Genomic DNA, 26478 nt, shown 5'->3' with positions numbered 1-26478 from the left:
ATTGCAAGGTTGTGGCCACCAACTTGACTTCCCCTGTCTCCATCTCTCAATCATCTACTACAGTGGACCTAATATAGTTTTGTTTCTATAACTAGCAAGAAAATTTGGCCTATGTCCTTCAATGTACAAAAATCATTGTTTAAATCAATTATGGTAGGACAAAATCTATGAAGCAAGAAACAGCTTTAAAAATGGTATATGGGGGAGAATAAAACTTAGCTAATGAAAACTATGAGCGTGCTTGACTGTTATTATTCAACAGATTTTTTTTTATGTGATCACCCTCACATAACTGTGCTCCTGTTGCCTTAATCGGTCATATTTCTTAGAAATTATTAAGAAATTATTCATTATTATTATTAAGAAATAAGATCACTTGTTAAAACATACATCATTATTATTATTTTGTTTGTTTTGTTTTTGGAAACAACTCTGCACTTTCAACGGGAAAGGCAAGGTTTGACTTTAAAAAAAATAAAATCACAAAGGTGAGCAGAATGATGCCTTTATCAATAGGGATGTCAGTTTTACTTTACCCTCAGCTGCTCATTTCTCTCACTGAATTTCTTCTCTCTTCTTGCTGGAGAAATCTGAACATGCAAAGTAAATCCACATGAGATTATTTAGGTGTATCTTCCCACACCAGCAGCCCTTAGCACCTCCTTCATCTCCTGTCCAAGAACAGGTCCGGGGGCTTCCCAAAAATTCTGGAACAGATTTATGAAGGTGGGAGGGTGGGAGGGGAGAGAGGATCTTCAGGAAGGCCACTGATAAAAACTGCTCCATCTGTAGATGTGTATGCATTTTTTCCAGTTTTGGAGTATTTATGGATATAAACACACACGCCCATCCACTGGTGTCCGGTAGCAATGAGATCTCTGGGGGCTTGGAAGAAAATGTGAATAATAAGCCCCTTGCAGATGAAAGTGTGACTGTCCCATTTTCTTACTCAGTCTCCCTCCTCCCTTTGCAATCCCACCATGCTAGCACATTTTTTTACTCAAACAGATTAGTCCAAAGTGTTGTGTCCTTGACTGCCAAATTATTTCAAGCTAGTTGAATGAACAAAAGGAATGCCCAGATTGTTCCTAGCTCTGTTACATGCTTGTGTTTATCTAGCTTTGCTGTCACTCAGACTATTATAACGGTGGGTGCACATTCAAATGACTTGTCTGCTTACACAAAGCAGAGTCGGTTGATGATCAACTTTAAAACAAAACAAAAACACACAGAAAGGTTCCCCAGAGCACAAGAATTCAAAAGCTTAGAAGAGAGATGATCCAGGTCCTTGGATCCCCCAAAGTGCATAGGCTACATGTAATGAAATAGTTGATGTGATGGTATTGTGAGGTTAAATTGGTGTATGTTAAGAGGTGTTAAGCAGGGTGGGACATCCTGTGACATTCCAGTTGTTGCTGAGCCTCAGCTTCCAAGGGTTTTAGCAAACATGGCCAATGAAGGATACTGGAAATTGAACTTCTGTAACATCTGAAATATGAAACAGTTTGCTCACCACCCCCAACCCTCACAAAAGTGGTAATCTATTTTAGAAAAGTATGCCTTTTAGTGAGTCTAGCCAGCTCACTTGCTCTGACTTGCAGCTTCACAGAAGAACATGTCTAGCTCCACCAAGAAATGCTAAGAACTGAACCCAAGACTTTTTGCATGTGACAGTTGGGTCTGACACTGTGCTATAACTCATTTTGAAATGAAGCATGCTGCTTGTGCCCATGAATAACATCCTATCTACCATTTAATTCATGTGTGCAGTGTGTAAAACACATATGCATAAAATCTCATTTCCATTTTACCCATACCCAAATGTGTCAAATATGCAAAAAAAAACAAAACCCCCACCCTATTTGGATTTAACGGACATTCTGCTTTTACTGCTTTTAACTGACTGTTATTCTATTAGTTATTCAAGGGTTTGCTTCATTTACATTTTAACTATATTAAATTGTAAAAAATTATAGCTTAATAGGGGGAAGAGATCAATGCGATATGATTGTTTTCAGATGATGAAAAAGGAGATACACCCATTTGGCCCTTTTAAAGAGATGGTGGAAGTGCCTGCACTCAAACATCTCAAGAACTTTTTGACAGGACAGGACAAATTTGACCAACAAGCAGCATTCCAAGAAATGTTATTTCCATCAACAGCACTTTTATGTAGCTTTATGTAATGCACTGTAATAAAAGCATTACAGTATGGCAGAAGTAATAATAAAACATTTATATGTGCTTTGTCCCATTACTTTGTGCAGGTAACAATGCTTGAGTCAACTTGGTCTTAAGAATATTCCAGTGGTTGGTTTGTGGGGGGGAAAAAAAAGCAGGGTGGGGGGAGATGAATTACCCCCTAATTTTCTATAGGAGAATATTGCATGTCAGGGGGGAGTTAATTTAAAGAAAATGTGGAAGCATTCTAACTGAAGAAGGCCTATTGTCAAATCTCCATGTGTTTTCCAGACTTGATAAAAAAAACAAAAGCAAAAAAACATAAAACAGAAGTGTTGCACAAGCTGTCATCCACCAAGCTGGAGAAACCATGCAGATATTGATAATTGATTCCATTTTTATATGAATTTAAAAAAACTAACTTTGCCCTCCTAGTGAGAAGGTAATAGGTTTTGTCTGTCAAAAGATAATAACCCTCTGAACCATTTCTGCACCCTCTATTAGAAGGATAGCAGAATTTCACATGAACATAACCCCCATGTCAAATCAGCTTTATAAAAAGCCTTCTTACAAGACTTCAAGGACTGGGAAGATCTTCTAGAGACATCAAGTTAAGTTTGAGGAACCTAAGAAGTCAAGCAAATACTGTCAATTAATTTGTTTATCCTGATACACCTCACCCAAGAGAAGCATCTTTTAGCATGAAAGCTGTTTTGCTTTCCCTGAGAAAGTTTTGCATCGCATTCGGTTTCCATAGATACTAAAGCAGAAACCCACAAGTTGGAGGATTAAAAGCATTTGGGATCCCTCCCCTCCTAGGTAGGTAGGTAGGTAGGTAGGTAGGTAGGTAGGTAGGTAGGTAGATAGATAGATAGATAGATAGATAGATAGATAGATAGATAGATAGATAGATAGATAGATAGATAGATAGATAGGAGAAATCTACAATAACGTGAGTTAGGTACCAAAGTTAAATGCTCAGTTTTCTATTTGCATCAAGTTTAATGAGCTTTGCTATGATTGGTTCTGGCCATTGTGGAAACTGAGTCAAATCATTGTTTGCTGCTGCTGTTGATGTTGTTTTGTTAGATTTCTAGTTTACCTTTCATCCAGGAAATCAGAACAGTCCACAAAGCATTCTCTTCTCCTTGTCACAGCAACTGTGCTGTGAGGTAGTTTGACTAGCAGAAAGTCACTGAGTTTGTACAGCTTAAGATGGACTTGGACCTGGGCCTCCCTAGTGCTAGTCCAACATCTTAAGGCACTCTGAGACATTCTAGCAAATGAAAATGAAAAAGAGAAGAAACTGGTTTCATACTGATGGTGTGAACGCAATGAACATGCTTGAATTTTGTATGAAAATAGTGCTAAGATAGGTTAAACAAATGCAGGAAATCTGGAAGAACAATCACACTCTTATTTCCTGCCACAAACTGAGCAAAAATGCGAGTTGCTATTTGTATTTCAAGTAAAGCCTGGAAGTGTCCCCTGAACTACTGTCTAAAGACGACGGTTTTGGAAAGATTCTTGTTAGCCAGAGAGAAGTCCTTTTGCAGTGTTAACAGCAACTAGAGTTACATTTTGGGTGGGGAGAAAGATATTTAACCTCCCCGCCACTTCAGTTCTGCTCTGCAGCTATTACTCGAATATGAAATCCATGCCTTGCAGTCTCACAGTGACCATTATGTTTTAGTTGAGCGGCTAGCAAAAAGAAAACTTCCTTTATGTGCCTTGAGGAAATGGTATAAGGTTCCTTTGGGCTATTTTACAATGTAAACCCATTCAGTAGCGAGTTTTGGTTCTGTTTGAGTGACGCCCTGAAAGACAAATATTTCAAAATATTTCATTTTATTTCAGGACTATAAAAGTCAGCACAGAGTATCTCTTCTGGCACATGATCTACATTTGAAATTGGAAGTTTGAGGTCACGTGCAAAAGGTCATGTGTGAGGGGTATGATCTTCCAACAGCCTTTCCTCAGGTGCCATCACTGGGGAGTCAACACTATCAATACTGTGGCACAATTGGGGCAATCAGAGTCCCACCCCTTTTACCTATGTGTGGTGTATGTAATGCCCATTTAAAAGGGGAAGTCCCACACATGGGATCACATGGTCCCCCCTCACATTTTGACACTCTTGGCTCCATCCTGAAGATACCTCGGCCTTCTCTCTTCCTCCCATGCTATTCTTTCCAGAACCAGTTCTTCCTTCTTTTGTATCAATACTAGTGAAAGAAGCCATGTTTTCTCCTATGATGACCAGTGGCTTTCAGTGTACTGATGCTGGAAGGAGACATGTTGCAAAAGTGGTCCAAGGCCATCCTAATTATATTCAATGAACATGGTCTCTTGGAACTAATGCTGTGGCAAATCATCACCATCATCATGATCTTGTATTTTTTCCAGATTAGTTCTCATCCAGTTTCATTTGAAACAAAATGATGTTTGGACAGAAGAGAATTTGGGTGGCATTTGGTGTGTTTGATTGACCCAAGGTTGACCTTGACCTGTTGTGTGCTTGATTGACCCAATGTTCACTTTACAATTGTTTCTTCACTGGTCTGCAACCTCTCTGACTTCCCATGCTTCAGTTCAATCCTAAAAGAAGATATCAGGGGCAATCTTCCCATGGGGCTTTCTCAGTATGGGAAGTGAGTAGCCGGAGAGGCTTATGGTTGACAGAACAAAGTGTAACGGGAAGCATCACCACCGCCACTCCCACTAATAACTTCCTGTGCCATGTCAACAATAACATAACTTCAAAAACACTGTTAAGAGAAAACTGAAAGAAATTCTCAAGCATCCTGAGAATAATTTTAAAACTCCTCCTTCTCCTCCTCCTCCTCCTCCTTCATCATCGTCAGCAAAGGAAGACATTTCAAGATAGATTTTAGCACAGCATGAACTGAAACTATCTTCATGTGGAACCTTTTTTTCTTCCATGAACTTTTCTGTGGATCAACAAGCTTTATCATTTTCTAATACTGAATCCACATTTGAACCTCTGTTTTGGGCTCTTCTATAAAAGTATATCCCCAGGTAGAATAATATGATTCTTCCCCCCAACCACCAAAAAAAAATCTCTAGGAACCTTTTAGATCTTAGTCTGAGAACTAATTAATGAGAAATAAGTGCAGATTTATTTTATTTCTTTCTTTATTTTTTTGTAATAGCCCTTAAAAGTATTTGCCAGAGTTGGTGTATCAGAAACATCCAGGGTGATTTAAGAATGAATTACAAAAAAATGGCTTTGGTTATTCTGTTCAGGACTTGGGCTTATCATTAATTATTATGATCAAGTATTGTTTTTAACTGGCTTTATTGCTATCCCAAAGTAGGGTATAAACATTCCTGAAAAACTTCCACACAGCATGTAGCACATCATGGGCATAAATTTAAGCAAATACTTGGGTCGCTAGTTTTGGTAACTACTTGATTGTGGAATATACAGCTGTGTATGGATTTCTAGATTCTGTGAGCCAACTCCTGCAGAAAGATTCATTTGAGACTTGGGAAGATAGCCCAGAATATTGGCTCTTTGCATTATCCTTTGCACTCTGATTTGTGTGGGTGAAATAAGTGATTAAGGTATTCAGCATGACTTCAAAAAGACCTCCTACTAGAGAAACCAAGAAAGAAGGACATAAATTAAAAAGAAATGCACACAAAAGGCTGGGGAAAAAACAGTCTAGTAACAAATTTTTAATTTCTAGTAAGCTTTAAAGAGTTGGAGTTGATTTCTTTTCTTTTCTTTTTTTAACAAACCAGTTCAAGTACATGCCTTTGGATTATAAAAGTACCTGAAATTGCCTAGAATATTAGCATGCATAGCTTGTTAATATTTACAAATATTTACACAGTGGGGGAAGAAGGGGGAAAGGAACATCTACATTTATTTACAATCTACATAGGAGAAGAGAAAGGCAGCTTAATTGTATTTTTTCTTAAAATACAGGTGTTTGAATAGTTAGCACATGCATATTGATATATATTTTTGGACAAAAGAAGGCAAAGGTTGGAGACGGACCATCTGAATTCTGCTAAGGGTAGCACAATGCAAACGTCCCTTTATTTATTTACTTAAAAAACATGGTTTAGCTTTGAATCTAGTCTATTTCCATCGAGTGCTTCTAAAATGGTCACAAACACAATGGTAGCATTATTTACCCTGGCAATGGATGCAATTAACTAACTATCAAGAAGCTGCTGGTGAATGAAATTATCTAATTTTTTTTTTTTCTCATTATCCATCAACCAACATACAGGGATCTCTCCTTGTAAAGGCAGTGCCTAAGCTATCACCATTAATTATAGACATGATATAAATGAGACTCTACAGTATGTACTAAATGAAATATTAACAAGACCAGTGTCTTTAGCCTGAGAGATGCACTAAACTCGAATTCACTTTACAGCAGACTATCTATGACACATACATTATAGAGGAGAAGCCTGGTTTATAGCCAAGGTCCAGACATTAGAGGCTGTTTACTAGATCTGTATTATTGCAAAATACATTCCCTTAATTAGCTTCTGGAAGACAGAATTAACACTTAATACTTTACTCTACCACGGCCTCATCATTCCATGCTCCTGCTTTTCCAAGTGCATTATAACACTGACGTTTATGTATGTAATGTGCAAAATGGTCTGAAACCCTAATCCCATAGAAATCACAAGGTTTCAGTGGGTTTAGAATTGTGGTCTTTTAAGCCTAAAGGCAATATTCTATCAGAAATGCATCAGTCTTTGTTCACAGGAACTTAGGCATATACAGAATATCTTTGTAGTAGATTGTGCCCCATACACTCATTTGAATAGATGTTCCTGTTATTTCATTTTTAAAAAATAAAAATCTTGGAAAGTGCAGTAGCTTTGTGATGGCCATTTGGATTTCATTCTATCTCACAGCTTTAAAATCTTCAGTATTACTGTTAAGCTTCCTATCTAATCAGAATCAAACAATTCAGTACAAAATGAAGCCAGGTAAGATCCACAATGAGATGCCATGTTTTTGAAATAGTATGCATGAAGAAATACTTAATTTTGACTAATAACATCAAGAGTATTAAAGTTTGTAGAAATATATACAATGCCATTAGATATACAGGATGTATAGAAATAATATATTTATATATTATTAAAGTTAATTACAGATAAATCTTCAAAATACTTCAATCAAAGTGAGATAACAGCAGAATGCATCAACAAGCTCTGGGTCATATCTGTTTTGTATATGCATGTGTGTGTGTGAGAGAGAAAGAGATGTTTGGTTCTGCTCATATGGGAGGTCACTACTGTGCCCTTGTGAGAAACCAAGCACTCATAAGCTTAATAGTGAAGTCTACCTCTCTGACCTACTTTTTTATTCTTTATTTTATAAATGATCAATCTCCACACTGATTTTAACAATCTCCATACTGATTTTAGTACATGATTAATGATGTAAAAATGCAGCCTAGGTGGTGATTCCAAGTAGACACTGTAAAGTCATTTTTTTTGGAAACTGCTTCGTAATCTTGACAGCACACGAAGGCAGGTTCCAAATGCTTGGAAGATAGAAGTTAAAAGTTCACAGTACAGTTAATTACTTGCTGTTCTTCATGCTGAAATGTATGCTAGGACTCCAAAACTAGAAATTGTTAAAGCTATAGTCTCCACTTATCCATTCCTACCCTCCCAGTGAAGGAAATGTGGACATGGAAATATGCATGGCTGATCCTATCAGATTATTTTTCACTGAGGTGATTTGAGTGGACTCAATGCATCTTACATTACATTCCTAGCCCAGATCCATCAATTCTTGCCCATGCTGGATGGCTGGCCATGTGACCTAATTTATAAAAAACACTCATCTTTATGAAATCATCCCTAGTTGAAAGGTGATCAAGGGCATTCTACTTGAAGGAGTCTCCTATCCAAAATAATACTCTTAAAAAGGGAAAACAGGAACTTTGGACTTGTCCATCAACAATTAGTATGTAGAAAACAAATTCAGCAAGCACACAAGAAAATATATTTTTCTTCCCCATGATGAAACAGATGTACAGTATTTAAATTATTGTAATTATTTCTGTATTTGCACCTGCACACATACATTAGCATAATCTTAATGCAATTTCTCTTTTTTTGGCAATGTGGAGGTGAGCATCTAATATTCATAATAAGACCTGGACTGGGATCAAGACATTTGCACATAACCCAATATCCTCCATCTGGTGAGAAAGAGGATGGTTGTCCAGTTTTTTGTTTTACTATTTTATACATCCATCAAAAATAACCACAACACACACTGGGTTGCTATCCTAAAATTTCTTGTAGACCCTGCCTCATGTTCAGAATTAAGGAAAAATGAACTTTCTGTTATCTTGCATCATATTAACTCTCTGTGTTATGGAAGCCAAGGGAAGGATAGGGACAAATTAACTATTACTACTTATTTTTGATTCCATGTTGTGGCACAATTACCCCTCAAATATTATTGGCAAACCGAAGCTCTTGTCTAACCAAACAAAAAATTCAGAATAATAATAATAATAATAAAACATGTATGGTATTCAATACCTTGGCTTCTTAAACATCAGCCATACAAATACTGTATACAGTCTCTGCTTTGTCAAATATATTATAATGAAATTCAAGCTCAAGCTGTATCGGTCCACTCCCCAATGCATTTTAATGAGACATAGTTAACTAAAATGAAATCAAATTACTTTCTACTTGAGAAGCTTTGCACTGTTTATAAATAAAAACCAACCCTACAAAGCATCTATAGATTGATACATTTCTACACTACAGGTACACAAGCTAAGCTCCCAACACACATCTCCTCCCCAAAATATTAATGGTCCTTCTATAAAGTGCCAGCAAATTATATTTTATTTTAATATGGGAAAGGGAATCATTCTGTTAATGGCATTCTGATAACTTAATTTTGCTTCAATTTATATTAAATTAAATCAAATTTAGTATTTATCTCTCCCTTACCCATTTCATTCTCCTAGCCCTGCTTATTGATATGAGGCTCTCAAATTCATGCAGCTGTTCACCTCTGTTCTACGTATATATGTACATACTAGTTCTAAAGCTAGTTTAGTTCTTCTCTGGAAAACAGTTCCATTCATTTAATTCAAGTAAGATATGATGCTAATGTTATATTTTTGGGCCCAATTTATCATACATCTGATGGGAGTAGAGGCTAATGCAAATGGCATAATGATTTCTCACAATATATTTGTTACAATGGGTAGAATTTATTTTGAATTGTTAATACCTGCTAGGTAGTTGTAATAAAATTGCAGATGCTGAAGGTGGCTAAATAAATCATTAAAGTACATTCTGATGCTCTGGCAAAGATATTTTCTCTCCCATAATATATGGGACAAATGTTTTGCACGTATGTCAACCCCCTCAAAAAGTTACAACTTTAAAATGCCTTGCAGGTTTTCAATAGCTTGCTGTCTTTCTAGTAAACTGTTGTAGGGAGTCAAGAAATGCATCTGCAAAAAATAGGCAGATTGGTTTTCAGGTGTAGCATCAGCCTAAATAGCCTTTTGAGGATAAAAATTCAGCACACACATGGCCCCAAATTTGGAGACTGCCTGCTGGAGATTCAAAGTATCCATCACCATTTTGGTGTAGTTAAAGAAAAATAAAGTTAACCAAAATCAAGTCATCAAAGTTAGTGACACCACTTTTTACTAGAAACTTAGAAAAGGTAAGGAAGTGTTCTGTTTCTACTTTCTTTCCAAGAACATTATATCAAAAAGGGCCGTCATCTGCTCTTTTTAGTCTTGTCCTCGAAGGCTAGGCCCAGTCACACAAAAAACTCTGGGAACTAGATCCACAAAGTGCCCCTTTCAGTGCCAAGAAAATTAAAACGCTTGTTTCTTTTTATGTTAACTTTGCATATGCAAAGGATACAGTGCTGGCAAATTTAAAAATGTACCTTGGACCCATAGCTCCAAGCTTTGTAGAAAGGCTTCAGAGAGATGTACCTACCAATCTATGCTCGTACTGGTAGGAGGAAATGCACCTTGTAATCTCATTATCTAATGACTGTTTGGGAATAATTTTCTCCTTTTCTGTCTCCCATCTTCAGTAATGTATTATAGATTATTACTGCCAGGCATCAAATTACTGTATCTCTCTGGTCTCCCCCCCCCCCCTCTGAAAAGCATTTGTGTCACTTACCCAATCACAAAAGGTGGCCATTTTAATGGGAATATCTAATATCATACTTCTATACTTGGGAATTACTTGCTTTGAACTTACTAGCATATCATAATGAACTTATTCTACACTGTGCTCTTTTAACTGATTCTCTTCATGTTGTAGTGTTGTTATTATCACCATCACTACCACCACCACCACATCACTCTGTTCATTCATATAGCTCTAAAAGTTCACTAGTACTTGCCACATTATTATTTAGAACTGATTAGCTTCATTTAGTCATGTATAGCTCCTTTCCTTTCCTTTCCTTTCCTTTCCTTTCCTTTCCTTTCCTTTCCTTTACTTTCCTTTACTTTCCTTTCCTTTCCTTTCCTTTCCTTTCCTTTCCTTTCCTTTCCTTTCCTTTCCTCCCCTTTCCTCCCCTCCCCTCCCCTTTCCATGTACGGGACTGGTGTGTTTTAGGACTGGATGCTAATTTTAGCAAACATAAACGCTTTGAAAATAGCAAGGTCTGAAAACTAAACATTAGGCCTATAATGTCTTTCCACCAGGAACACTAGACTATATTAGAATACTAATGGATGCATTACTTATAATAATGAGATTTTAAAAACCATACATGCCTATGAAAATACTTTCTTCCCCTGTAGCATTAAGACAGTTCAATATTAATTTGTATTCATTGCCTAATTGATTGCAATTATCCACCTCCCCCAAAATGCCTGTGAAGTAGTAACCAGCTACTAATATTTTATATTGAATCAAGCTCTAATACCTTTCAAAAACCCTGCTATGTTGAAAAGTCAGCCATCTTAACAAACTTCACTAAGTGTTTGAGATCACTTGTCAACTTTCCCCATATCTTCTCCCCCATTGAATAATCTTGCAGTTTGACCCCATCCTTCTCCTTCTCCCTTCTTCTTAGATGGGAGGTTCTTGACCTATGCTCAAGGTAATGGTGATATGAATGCTTACTATCTATAATAATAATAATAATAAAAAATGAGCTACATATTGATCCAGAAAGTACCCATGGGTGTTTCAAAATCATTTACAAAGGACAGAAAGTGGAATAAGCAGGTGGATGGTATAATTATTCCAGGTGCACCTCAGATAAGCTGAGGACCTAATTTGTCTTTGAAAAAACTATCACATTACATGTGGGGAAGAGGGGAATCAAAGGAACATTTACCTATATTTTAATTTGAGCACTCTCACATATCTGGATTGATTGATTGATTGATTGATTGATTGATCAATTGATCGATCAAGTTTATATGGCCACCCACCTCAAGTACATGACCCAGGGTGGTTAACAAAACTTAAAAACAGAATCAAAACAATATAACAAAATTATAAATACCATAAATAATAGCCAGGAAAAACAGCCAACAGCAACCAGTAATAATCATTCTCCACAGTCAACAGTTCAACCGCATGAGGTGATGATGTAGAGATGAACACCCCTCTCTCCATTTCTAGGGATGTTAAGGTGGCAGACCTTTTCTGGGCTCAACAGTCAGGCTTTGGGACTGTGTGGACAAATACTATCTCTGTATCACCAGGAACTGAACTCAATTTATTTTTATTGTCCCCCACCCACTGCAAACAATAAGAAAGACATTATTAAGCTAAATGGCTACTCTAAATTTATCCCTGAAGATAGGACATGAACAATCCCCCTTGTCTAGGATATAATCGCCCTGAAGTGGATGGAGTGAATGTCAGAGCCTGTCACCAACCTTGGAGGGGAGAAAACATTTGATTCGAAGGCTACCTGGGACATTCCCAAGGGCCAAAGATTTCCAACTCTTTGGGGATCTCAAAACTTTAACTTAAAATATTTGACAATATTTCTACAGTTACTGGGAAATATTGATCAATAGGCAATCCCATGTATTTCAATGCATTTAGCAAACCATAGAAGACTATAGCTTTTTCAGGAAAATCAGAATCAAAAAAATTCAAAATAAAAATTAGGGAAAGAAGTATGTGAGAGAATGGCACAAATATCATGTATGTTAAATATGAAACATTGGAAGTAATGTTAATAATCTTGTTTAGGAAATGTTGAACAAATGGATTAAGTGATGGGTCTAATCTTCAAACATATATAAACAACTATTTGTAATGGTTATTGGGAATTGGCATTTTGTAAAGAAAAAATGCTTAATGGGAAAATTGGAAGTTTTTCTATTAACAGTTATTTATTGATGCACAGCATATGGTTATAAGGAAAAAAATGTAGGTCGCCAGGATATGCAAGGATGGATCAGAACAATTCAGCCTATTCTCTCCCCCATCTCCCACCTCTCGTTGCGGTTAGGATTAAGAACTCTGAAAATCCCACAAAATCCTACCGTCTTTCGGAGTCCTATTTTTGGTGTATTGCTTAAGGCCTGGTGTGGGCCTCAGGCCAACTAATGTACATTCCACTATGAAAGCACACAAAATCAGAGAAAAATCTAAGGAAGTTCAGGTGTGCTTTGAAAGTGGAAGAACACTTAAAAATCATGTTTGCTTATGAATAGTGTACATGTTTTGTACTGAACAATCTCCTTCACTTAATCTAGATAGCAAAACAGCAGCAACATCTCTGAAACTTAATTCACAACAGCGTTAATTCTTGAATATCTTCCCCTACACAATTAAGTCTGCAATTGAGTGCTCCAGTCTAACGGCTCTTAAAGCTTTAACTGGATTGGAAACTCTATTTCAACACGGTGAAATATTCAGTAGGATTTTGAAAATGTTTTATCTTATGCATTTGTCATTACACACGCACACACCCACCCACCAGCTTTTGTTAGAAGTTAATACAAGTGGGCCTCCTTCTGGATCATTAATGCCATATGGAACAGGCAATCTTTTGATTGTTTGAAAAGAAGCTAAACAAGAGTTGTTTAGATTGCCTAAATAATTGCAGCATTTTTAAAAAATTCCTCCCCCCTTTTTTTTTTTTTAAAAAATCACAATAGATCACGGGCCATTTGTGACACAGCCAAAACAAAGAGGTTTTTAATTAAGCTGTTTAAATGGGGAGTACATAATGTCCTGATGTGGTACAACGTTCCTGATAGAGGCATGCAGTAGTGATTAAAGCATGCTTTAAAGGAGGACAAAAATGAACCCAGAAGATGCTTAACTTGGATCAGCAGTATGGATTTGGTTATTAATTGGTTTCCTGCTGATGAACTAGAAACTAGAACTAGTCCATTTCTCCCTCCCTCTCTGTCTCTTCCCAATTTATATATGTGAACCGACCAATATCTTATCCATTTGGCAGGAGGATCTAGACACGAAGTATGAAATTTGGCCCTTTCTGGGGCTGCATCTTATCCTGAGCAGTTGCTGGGTCTTGTTCTAATCAGTGCCTGTCCTCGTTTCATCTAGCTGGCATCTGAGCCTATGAATCACTATTTTAAATTTCCTGTGTTGCTTCGAAAGTAGCATCATTCCAGAACATGAAGAGCTGCCCCATATCTACTAGACTAAGCTTTATTGAGAGAATGAGTGGGGGAGCAGAGCAATGGACTTTTATCACCTAAATGACCCATCCAACTTTGATTTTAGGTAAACCAGCATCGTCAAAAACATATACATCTTTTGTATGCTGCTGCTTCTTCTCCAGAGTCATCGTGCTATACATGAATGTAACTAATGAACTGAGTGGATCAAAACTCGTGTTGTTCAAATCAAGCATTCAGAACTTCTAAGCAAGTTTTTTTAATTAAATGCCACTGATTAATTAGGTTGATTTAAGAAGAGGACTTTCCCTTTTCTCTCTAAACTGGACTTTGTCATTCCCCAGTTCCACTCAGGCAACAGATTTAGATTCTGATACAGAACTCAAAAGCTGTTTCTTCTCCACCCTCAGAACTCAAAAGCTGTTTCTTCTCCACCCTGTTGTGTCCTCTTGGAGGAATCCATTCAGCTTGTAGGAGGTGAAAGTATGATCAGCCCTTCCCACCAAAAAAGCAAGATTGAGCAGGGCATGTTCTTGGAAGGAGCTCTAATGAAAGAAGTAGGACTTCCTTCAATTCTCTTGGCCTTATGCACATAGACACATGCACAAATTAGGTTATGCAAATTTACACAAAGGCAGCCAATTGACTAAACCTCATCCAATTACACAACTCAAATTCCTTTAATTCAGTGACAGCTCTAATTAAAATGCCTGTGATTATTTGACAAACATTCAATTTAGTTAGGTCATAGCCCAAGCAATAAGAGAAGTATGTAATGAGGAAGTGTGTTCAAGGTGTACAGTTAATTCACTACAGGCTTTTCTTCTACTGCTGCTGTTGTCATTGTTATGAATAATAATAATGGTGTTAGAAATCATATTTTTCTGTTTTGTATCCCTGCTTTTTGCCCAAAATATATATTAAAGAACTATATTCACAATAGGATAAATAATAGACAATAAGGAACCTTACTTATAGTTTCATAATTGGAGTCAGTCTTGGCAAGAATTCAGGAAATATGAAGTTTGGCAGGAGAGGGAAAATTAATATTTTGCATAGATAATTCTAACTTTCTTGTACTCTAAAGGAAAAATAATTCTTTAGAAAATGACAATGGAAATGACAACTGTTCTTCATATCTATAATGTAATATATTTATGCTATACAGTTTTTTCAAACTTCCTGAAAGACTAACTGGAAGACAGAGAGAACCTTTATATTAGGTTATGGTTAATTTATGTCATATGTTTTCACAAAAGTAGCAGTAAGTAGTTTAACCAACCTCTCTTGCTTCTACTCCTCAGAAAAACAAACACAAATGCAACACATTTCCAAACATGGAAACAAGAAAAAAAAAATCTGTACCACTGAAAGTACTAAGCTTTCAGATTCCAGATTTGAAAGAGTCAGCATCTTACTGGAATATAAGAAGCCACAATGTCTTTAAATGGATTCCAAAGACAAATCTCCCTCTTCTTCCCCAATTTCAGACAACTGAAACTCCACTCTAATTTAATAATATTTTTTCCACCCTGTCATAACCTAGAGCTCTCGAACTGTTACAGGTCCAGACCTCAGAACCCAAAAAATCCATTTTAGCTATTGGCTAACAAGTTAGATCTTTAGGTGAGTGAACAATCACATAATTCCCCAATGAATGGACATTCAGTAGGAGAAATTCTTTTCCATCAGTTAAGACTTCATTAACAATTTCATAAAAGACTTGAGAGACTTGGTCAAAGGCATCATATCGAAAATAAGTATTGGACTCCCCAAGTGTAGGATATAGTTGAAAAGGACCAAATCTGAATAATTTCAAGTCCAAAGATATTCCAGGTATAGCGGGAGCTGATTGCACTGATTTCATCCAATCAGTTGTAATGGCATTTATGTACAATAAACCACCATTTCTCTATTCTTCATTCAACTGACTGTAATAACCTTTATGTACCATAGAGGAACGATGGTCATTTGCTCTTAGAAAGCATTATTTGACTCAAAATGCTCCAGCCCATCACCTTTTCTCTTTCCTTTCTCTGGAAATGGGAGAAGTCCACAAGCTAGAGATACAATAGTAAATCTCAAGGGCTGCATTTCTCCCCTTCTAATTCCATTCAGACTGCTGTCAGATTGCCTAAGTAAGTAAGTAAGTAAGTAAGTAAGTAAGTAAGTAAGTAAATAAATAAATAAATAAATAAATAAATAAATAAATAAATAGGAAACGGTTCAACTCAGAGCAAAAGTCCAAATCGGGAAGACTTTTTCCCACCTTATCTATGCAGCCATTTGAAAGCTTTTATTTCCCAACAACTATCAGGCCTTTCATCTTATTGCCCCCCCCCCCAAAAGGATGTGCTTTGGGGAGGGAGCTGTAAGATTCCCTTATTTGTATAGCCACATCACTAATTATTCTATTGGGCTACAAGCCAAATGAGCTGTTTTTACAAGGAATGGAATTTGGAGACAGGTTTGTGATGCCTCAGAGTCTTATCGATAACACCTAGAGGCAGACAAACTTAGGTTGCGAAAATCTGGATGACCTTTAGATAGAAGGAAGAGTTAAGAGGTGTCTGGGGTTTTTTTGTTTTTGTTTTTCTTTTTTTGCTGCCATCTAGGTCTCATCTGAAGTTTTGCAGCTCAGGCATGGTGGTCCTAATATCTACAAAATCTAGCAGCTACTTTTCCAAGCTGAGAAGACATTTCCTAGTTATGTTGATCTTCTGGTACAACATTTTGCTAATCGATTAGGATACAAACATTGTTCAATGGCTTCTAATAACCCAGTAGTCCAACAACAGCCCTGGTATTATATGTACTAAATATCAGCCTAGCCCATGTCAAGTTTCCACATTCTGGTGCCCCCTAGATAATTTCAACTACAATTCTCAGAATTCCCAACCTATGAAGAGGGCACCAGATTGGGAACAGATGGTCTAACCAAGTGTCTACTTTGAAGATTTTTTTTTCCCTGATCCACATGGGGCAGGGAATATCACTGAACAGTGGGAGTTTTCCCACCATTTTTCTTAAATGTCACTGTATTTTAATGATTCAGTGACAATCACTGAATACAGTAAACATTGCAGAGAAGAGGATCTAGAAAGCAGGATCCCATGATGAGAGAGATATTGATGTTCATCAGAGACGTTCTAGCAATAATGGTTATTTATTTTGGACTCATCCTGTTTTTTTAGATTCTTCTAAAATTATAATGAGTAAACCTTACAAGAAATGAAATGCCCATTAGTAATAATCATACAGTTCTCGACAAATTATACATTTTTTTTTCAAATTAGTTCTGAACATGTTGTCTTCCTGAACAATCAAGCCTGTTCTTTTTCATGATGCCTTCAAAACCAAGTGTACCTCCTGCTCTTCTTATACCTTATCAGCTTGGACATTCTCAAAAATCCACTAGAAGCATAGTTAAGTCTGTATATATGTCTGTAGGCACACCTACACCACTTCAGATGAAGCAGCAGTATCCATAGGGGCTTGCTGCTTTTGTCAAAATGACAAAATGGTATATGGGACTGAAACTCAGTCTAATTCTGCTTCCCTCTTGTTTTCACCAGGCTCTGCCCATAAAGACTTTTCTTGGAGGAACCATAATGGTTAACAACTGATTTAAACCAAAAGCCATTGCTAATGTTTGCTGGAAATTGAGCTGGACACCAAAAGTTCCCTTCTGTGCTGCTGCAAAATTCTGACGTACATAAAACTCTGAGCCTAGCAACTCAAATATTGTCACCAGCCTCATCCCACAGATGCTTGTATGAAAGCTTATGTAGAAACATGTGTCGATTATTTTCTGTGGTAGATTCTTGTGTTACAACTTGGGCAAAAGGCAGTACGAGTAGAAACATATTGAACAATGTATTAACAGTTTTCAGTGGTTGTTTTCGCACAATGCCCTACTGCAAAATCGAAACAGTTCTATGCTCGAAAGATTGCCCACAGGTGGAAGGGTAAATCTGAGTCCAACCCTTTACATTCAGACAGTTGTGTTTGCTCAAGGGACAGAGATGAATATCATATGAGTGGTCTCTTAACAGAGCAATGGCCAGGAGAAAGATATTACTATTGTAGGGTGTAAGTGAGGGTGCTATATTATTTAAAGATTTGTATATATGTGCTGGTGTATAATAGAAAGAGAGAAAGAGAATGCAAATGTGATGTGATGGTTAAGGTGCTGGCCTATGAGTAGAGAGACTCAAGTGCTACTCCTCTCTTAGGCATAGAAGCTAGCTGGGTGACTTTGGGCCAGTCATTCTCTCAGCCTCAGACAGGGAAGTAAATTAAAAAATATATATCTATCTACCAGCCAGCATTGGACCAATGTGGTAGATGATAGTCCACAACCTTCAATGAAGAGGTCTTCATTCTGCAGTGAATTGATTTGGGCCGATCATCATAATCTAGAAAAAGCTCTTCAAGAAGATAGTAGATACTCCATCTCCTACTTTAACACACACACACAGGTATGTGTGTGCGCGCACACGTGTGTGCACATGTACTTGCCCAGACAATGTTGGGAACATTTCCAATTGCATTTGGAATAAAGAATCAGAGAGTGACCAATTACTTGGGCACACAGGGTCTGAAATCCCAAAGGAAAGGAGACATCAGTTCAAATTCATTCTCCAAATAAATGTTCCTATTACAGTTTGCAGCAGACTTGCAGGTGGACTACCTCTTTTCAGTGTAACAGCATTTGGGGCAATGCTTTACACGTCGGATGGTCCTTCACCCAATCCAAATTGTTATTTCTGCCACAGGCAAGTCAAAGCAATCCAGTGGCTCAGCAACAGCTCACCATAAAACTGTGATAAGAGAGCATTTATCCTGTCCCTTTATGCTAGGACAGGAGTTGGCGACTTCTCCTAGCCCCAGTTACTGTCATGGAATTGCTGATGTATCCCCCCCCCCCCCGTCCCCCACCAAAATCTCTGGGCAATCTTGCAGAAGCATGTCCACACTTCTCAAGATTTCAGCGAGCTTTCATTTCAGCAATGCGTTTTCGTGGGAGTGAGGCAAGAAACACCTTTGCTGGTCAGTCTGCAGCAAACCCTCACTGTGCCTCTTCTGGAATCACATCCATTGTCCCTTCAATGTCTTTTGCAAATCTATGTACTTTATAATCTCTACCTAGATGCCCATTCCTACTGTGGACCACTGCAAAGGACAGCCATAGAGGCATTACAGATTTTTTTCCCTCTTTTTGCCAGAGATGACTTGGCAAGTTTAGCCACCCAAAACGACTTGGAGACTCGCATATTCAAGCTTTTGTCCACAATTTGAATGAAAACAACCAATGATCAGGGAGAAAAGAGCGTTCCCAAAATCATTTGTACACATCTTGTTCGAGTTGCGTTCAGTTTTAACATCAAATGCTAACAAAACCTGTGTGTCATTGGCAGGGACAGATTATCAACTTTGGTGGCCCTGGGCTGGATTCAACCATCCACCCTTCCCTTCTAAATCATGCTCCCCTTTGGAAAATACTTCATCAAATTGATTGGGGGAACGGATAGAATTCATGTGATTATCAAGCTACTTTTATTGAGCTTCTACTTAAAGGAGCATCTTTACTCATCTGTGAAAAGATGGATTCACTCACACTTAACTAGACACCACTAATTATAAGATGGATGGCGCAGGGCAGGGCCCTTCTGGACTCACTCTGAATCCAGGCCAAGTTGCTAATCTGCCCTTGATGAGCACACGGGCTTTGTCAAGCCTGTCTGATTTTAACCTTTGCATTCACAACATGTCCCCTCTCTCTCTCTCTCGTTGTTGTTTTGTTTAATTACAGCAACAAGGAGCGGCCACCACTGTCTACTGTGCTGTTGCTCCAGAACTGGAAGGCCTAGGCGGGATGTATTTCAACAACTGCTGTCGCTGTTTGCCCTCGGAACAGGCGCAGAATGGAATGGCTGCAGCTGCGCTGTGGGACCTAAGTGAGAAGCTGATCCAAGAAAGAATTGGCAGGCAGGGCAAGTAACGAGGAGAGTGTCTGGAAAGATCAAAACACACAGAGTGTAGGGATATATACTCTCAGATGGGGGGGAGGTGGGGGGAGAACGAAACCTGCCAACATTGGAACCTTTCCAATCCTATCATCTAGAAGGTTAGAGCTACAGATTAGTTAGCGTTAAATGAAATGATAGCAATCATGACAAGGAGAAAAACATTAAAGACAGGAGGGAAATAGAATGGCACAAGGCTAATGCATAGCATAATTTTGCCAGGCTTAATTGTCTCAGCTTTGTTTCTTATGATTACACTCTAAACTGATTTAAAAGAGAGAGAGAGAGAGAGAGAAGGAAATATCCAATGGAGACCCTGGAAAAAGTCAGAGAGCAATTCTGCATGCATTTTTTTGAAAAAAGAAGCTGAATTGCACATTACAATTTTGTAATCATAATGCTACTCTCCCACACTTTCCTTGTTTTCAATGTACACCTAGGAAAATAATGTGTGAAGTGCCTAACAGCATGTTTTAAAACAGGTACACACACCAGGGACATCTCTGCTCCCTGCTGTAATGGATATTGGGTGGCAGGGCTAAGAAATTGCTTTTATGCAATGGGTTGAATTGGCCCTCGGAGATGTTTGGTTTCTCTGCCCTGCTTGGGAGGGAAAAAGCCACATAAGACCTAAAATAACCCATTGGGAGTTTCAATTTGTTATTTGGATTCTCCTCTCTAAGGAGTGTAGCCCATGGCTGGCTTTGCTTCCTGTACTTCATGGTCAGTAAAACAACCCCAAGTACTAAATCAAAAAGTCTTCTGGATAGCAAATGAAAATCACTTTGCCTAAAAGGAGAAGATTCTCAAAGTCCAGGTTACTCCCATTCTAGTTAAATATATAATACAATATCCATAAAATATGATATTAAAAGATACATTTGCAAACCATTCTCTAAATACTGCAGGATGAACTTGTCTCTTTACAAACACATAGGGTGTCAGTAATCAGAGGGATTAAAAGTTGGGGATTTTAAGGAAGGTTGGTGTACAGCAAATATCACCAGTGGCCCAGTTCACTCAGCACTATGTTCATTCAGTTTTTTTTTAAATTTAAATGTAATAAAAGAACATGCTTGAGTACTGTCACCTGAAGAGAAAGTCTGGTTCCTGTGAATGTCTTAGTTCCTTTTGTTTATTTTTGTTTGTTTTTTAAGAAAAGAAAACTTGAGGAAAAATAAAGAATTCTTCAACGCCATGAAAATCCACTTTTTTTTTTTCTTGTTCTATCCCAAGTTCATTTGTCTGTAGGTTTTTATTTTTTCCCCATTTTTTTGTGCTTTGTAGCTTTACTCTTCATGCCAGGAAATTGTTGTAAGCCATCTGCAAACCAGCATCGTGTTTTCTGCAATAAAGAAACAAATAAAAGAATGGTTACTTCTACGTTGTAGATGTAATTTGAGGGGATGTGCGTTCTTCACTGACACTTTTTCATTACATTTGAGTTGGTTTGTTTGACATTTTAATTCTTCCAAAGCTATGTTCTCATTTGCCCTTGTGAGGCTGGGATAAAGAAGAGTAACAGTAAGGTGCTTAATGAATACAATAGTTAAATAGGAATTTGAACAGATATACTGTGTTCTTTGACTGCTTCAGGGAAAGGGGCAAATCTAATCCAAGGGATGGATTTTGTCTCCCTCTAGATTTAAGTGTCACCCTTATGGGCTAAATGTTACCAGAAGTGTTAAGAAGATAAGCACACCTTCCTGATGGCACCCACAATGCATTAGACATAGGTGGAGAATACACTCTTGGACAGACCAGCGAAAAGCTGTTTTCTTCCTTGCAGGAAAAACGTGGACAGGCTCTGCTTTTCTCCACATGGAGAAAAACTCTTTGACCACTCTTCATATTTCCCCTGAATGGTTGGCCACTGGAGCTCATCTTCAGGAGAAGCTCATCTGAGATTCATGAAACCTGGATTACGGAAACCTTCATCAATTTCCCTCCACTGTTTTAGTCAAATGATTTCTTCCTCTTGTAACCTGCTGGGGTGACTAGCTCAATCCTCATTCCAGCACTGCTTTAGGCAAGCTTCTTTCTTTACATCACAAGGGATAATATTATTAACCCACATGATAAGGCAATTGTAGAGAATGCAAGAAGAGGCATCTGGTGTCTAGTAAAAATGCTCTATAAATGCTAATATACAACTTTTGCAACATACTCCTGCTGCATGGTAGACCAGAGAAGGTACTCAGTAACCAGTAATTGGCTGATATGAAGCTTCTATAAAAAGCCTTGGATTGGAAAGTAGGTCTCCTTTTAAATAACCTCATTCACAGTGCAGACTGATTACCTTCTATCCCTACACCCAAAATGCACCCAGTAAGGAACAGGTGGGCATTCCACAGCTACACAGATATTGCTACACTATATTTTCATCATCCCTCACTACTAATTGTGATGGCCAAGATAGATAAGAGATCGTTCAAGTATACAAACAATTCAACCATGTCTTATGCTCTCCTCATCTAGTACATTCGGTACAAAGCAAAACAAAACTCAGAACTGCTTTCTTCTGTTGTTTTGGTGATATGAAATCTGCAAAAGCATCACTTCTTCCTCTGTCTAGATCCAAGCCAATCTGACATCTATTTTCCACACCACCTTTCTGAATAACATGCATTTCCTACACTGTTCCATTTAGGTATCCTACCATGTGCAAGAATGATTCTATTATGCCTGTGCAGTGCTTTGGATCCTAAGCTGAAAAAGTGCTTCTAAACAGCAAAGGTGTACACACTAAGCAGTTCCTTCAAGAAGCTGCATCTTTTCCTGGGGAGCCATGCAATTTTAGGAAAATACTTGTTTCTTTAGTCCCAGATCACTAAAACACAGATACAAATTTAAAATAGCAAAAAATCAAACCCAAAACATTTAATAATGGTTACCAGCCAACTTCTGCAAGTCACAGCTACTGCTGCAAACTTAGCAACTGTTTTAGTGGTTGCCCAAGTTAGGTCTTGTAGAAGGAAGATTGTAATCTGTTGATCAGACAAATAATTAAAATTGTCTAGTGCCAATACTATAATCTCTTTAGAGTCCTGGACCAGATATTTTGGTGAATTATTTTGATGGTCTTCTTGGTAGTGACTCTTGGCCTTCCTCACAATAAAGATCTAAAACCTAAATTCTCAGCAATATAATGGACAGCCAAGAAAACAAACAAATGGATGATTGAACAAGTCAACCCAGAGTTCTCACTCGAGGCATGAATGGCCAGGCTCAAATTATTATACTTCAGACTTATTATGTGAAGACCTACAGCAGGTCTCTGGAGAAGGCTCTAATGCAGAGAAAGGTGGAAGGAAAGACAAGAAGAGGACAACCAGAGTGAGGTGGATAGACTCAGTTACAGTGGTGATGGAGGAACTGTTGGAAGACCTGAAGGACCAACCTAGAGATGGATTGTCATGTGGTCACTAAGTGTCAACAACAGTTTGATGGCACAAAATCAATCAATCAATCAATCAATCAATCAATCAAATTTCTCAGCTGAAAAATAATAAATCTCCAGGTAAAGATATGATTTTTCCAGAACCATTGAAAATAAATGTTGACTGGTGGGCCTCTCTTCTTAGTCCCCCTCCCCATTTATTTCCACTGATAACTCTTTATTGCTCCACAGAGAGTGGCCTAATTCAGTCATTCTCCCAGTATAATGAAAGGCAGTAGGGAAAATCCCGCCAACTTCTGCCCAATCAGCTTATTCTCATTTGAGTTAAAAGAGGCCTCATAGGGGGCAACATGGAGGCATTGTTGGCACCACTAACTCAAATACCCATTTTCCTGGGATTATGTAAACCCAGAGGAAACTGCAACTTCTTGTAAAAGGTGCCAGCAGGTGGGGGGGGGGGGGTACCTCTCTTGAGAAATGAACTGAGAGCTTATCCAAAGATGGAAAAAATCTGTGTTCCTAAAACATATATAGAGTGCCCTTATTCACTGCTACATCTATCATCTATTTTTAGCAAGCCACTAAAGTCAGGAGTACATTTTAGCAGAATTGTTTTACTAAGCTGGGCTTTGCTGCACAGCTAAAATCCACCCTCAATTGTCTGATCAGCTCCTTACCACTGTGTTCCTTGCCTTCCGTCATTTCAGAAACCCTTCTTTAAGCAACCAAAGTAGCAATATTTAAAAGGAATGAAATGGCTTTGTGATAAATAAAAAGGAACAATATTTCCAAAATAATTGCTTCTTTGCACTTTGATAAATGGTTCAAGTACTCGATAATTCAAAGCCATTAGCTTTAAATGCTGCATTGTACTTTGGTACATAATTCAGTGCATTTCCCTTTAGTCAAATTTATTTATTGATCTGTTGATAGATGAAGCTTTGGATAATTTATCTAAATTGGTGCCTGAAAGTTTTTCTTTCTTCACTAACAGCTTCCATTCTCAGATTCATTAATGTTAGCATAGACATCTATGTGCAAATTTTCTGGTGGGACTTTGGTTTGGTGGAGAAGAACACCAGAGTCCTCAGAGGAAAACTCTATCCATTGTATTAAATATCAGTTATTGTTATTCTGAAGTGACTAGGTTTTCTTATCTTGAGGTACAGAACTATGGTTAACTGATCTCCAATATCTGGGAAAGTGGTAGAATTTCTCTGTTTTCCTATCTCCCCAACTTGTCAAGATTTCAGGATTACATGTAGGCAAAACCGAGGTTAACAAGGCACATATGGCTCCACGTGAAAGCCTGGTTCACTTAAGTGGTGAAGACAATGGTTGAATCACAAACTACTCAACCCCCTAGTTTAGCCTATTCTCATGGGTTGTATGAAGAAAATTCACACAAGTATAAAAAATTCTCTTCTCCCTGGTGGTATGATTCCCTGACTATATGATTACATCCATGTGGAATGGATTAACTTTTGGCAAACATAATCCCTGTAGCATAGAGTCATATATCTATACTTTATTAATGCACTATTTTTTTAAAAATCCTTTTGCTCCTCAGGTTAAAAATGGGGTACATCTGTCCACATAACCCTAGGGAGATCAGCTAAGTAGGGAGACATACAGCGTAAACAGGCTCCTGTCTGGAAATGCCCATCTCTGCAAAAACTTTCTTGAAATTCTCTTTGACCAATCAAAACCCCAGCTTCTTGAAGGCAAAGGGAAATATCTAGCTTTCCAATGGGCTAGACCACAATTCCCAGACCAGCTCACTCTAGTTAGAGATGATGGGAATTAATACCAACAACATAAGTGGGTCACAATAGCCACCTCTGATCTCTTCATATATATTCTTGGAGTAAACCATTTGCAGCAAGAATTTCTTCTGAATTTTGAGTAGGATGCGAATGGTCATGCCCCCAAATGGGCAGGGACAAGTCAAGGAGGTAGATAGGGCAATCCAAATGAAATTTATTTTAAACAAAAGCTTCATTAAAATTATATCACTAGTCAGTACAATAGCTGATATAATTGCCCCCTATGTATTTAATACTCCTCTATCACTATCATCATCATCATCATCATCATCATCATCATCATCATCATCATCATCATATCAGCGGGAGACCAGGAAGGCCATAGCTGACTCTTCAGAGGGAGCACAATTTATGCAGTATTGCCCTAAACAGAGATCCTTCCATAGAATAAAAGACAAACATCCTTGGGGCGAAAAGCTTAGCGTTAGAAAGTCTTTTTCAGCAACACTGCAATAATTTGACTTATGTCAAGGTTGAATAGCTTTCTGCCAGGTGTTAAAACTCATGACCTTTCCAACCAAATACACTTATACTAACCAGTTTACCACTGGGACAATCAATATCTTGTAAGTGAGATAGTCTAGACAGTTCCGCTTTTGTCCTTTGTTGCTTAAGAATTGATAATTATATCTGGCTAGAAAAGCGAATGGCCTCAGCTGTTTGATAAACACGTTCTCTCTCCCTCTCCTGCTGTAATTCTTTATGGTCTTGCACTCCCATAACTTTACTTTCCCTTTTCCGATCAGCCTGTATTCTGGGGGAGCTCCCTCCTGAATTAGAGGGCTTTGTTTAAAAGGGATTTTTACAAACCAAATCTATGTGTTTGGTAATATGGAAACCATTTGCATGAAGGGGGAAAAGAACACTCCAAACAGAGTAAAAATAAATGAATAAAGTTTTCTAAGCTAAATAAATACTGTCGCAGCACCTGATTTCTTAAGCACCTTTCTTCCTCTCTGCCCTCCCCTCCACAAACTGGAGAAATGAACCCTTATCCATTTCCATGCTTCCTTCTACAGGGCTGAAATGGGTTAACCTTATGTTTATGCTCTTCCAATACAATCACTTGCTCTTCCTATAAAAATGCCTCCTTGACAATTCTATCTGGTGTCTAATACAGCCCTCAAAGATTCCACAGAAAAGCATGTGTCATGCTCCACCTCTTGATAGCACACACCTTCATGCACATCCCATGTGTTTGGTGCAACTTGAACAAACCTGCTTTTCACTGGGGTGGGGGTACAACTTCTGTTTGTTGCACTCCAGCCAATGAATGGTTGAACAAAAGAAGAGGTTGACATTTTCTTTCTTTTTTTTTAGGTTGAACTTTTCTAGAAACTAAAACCATTAAGATAGAGAGTTTTGGATTTCAGCATGCAAATAGAGGGATTTTTTTTTTT

The 26478-nt window shown here is 37.9% G+C and overlaps 1 protein-coding gene across 1 annotated transcript in view; it reads left to right on the top strand.

The window, feature by feature from the left end:
* The window catches only part of WWOX (WW domain containing oxidoreductase), a 567948-nt gene extending 546710 nt beyond the window's left edge, over positions 1–21238 (top strand). Inside the window, exon 9 of the mRNA XM_088135992.1 lies at positions 19639–21238. Within this exon, the coding sequence (XP_087992118.1) occupies positions 19639–19827 (189 nt within the window). The 3' untranslated portion in view covers positions 19828–21238. The remainder of the gene's footprint in view (positions 1–19638) is intronic.
* Positions 21239–26478: the final 5240 nt, after the last annotated feature.

This window comes from Python bivittatus, unplaced genomic scaffold (genome assembly GCF_059951505.1).
Source record: "Python bivittatus isolate LINGU-HERP-01145 unplaced genomic scaffold, Pbiv_v1 ctg000190_np1212, whole genome shotgun sequence".
NCBI lineage: Eukaryota > Metazoa > Chordata > Lepidosauria > Squamata > Pythonidae > Python > Python bivittatus.
This window is presented reverse-complemented; position numbering and strand designations above follow the sequence as displayed.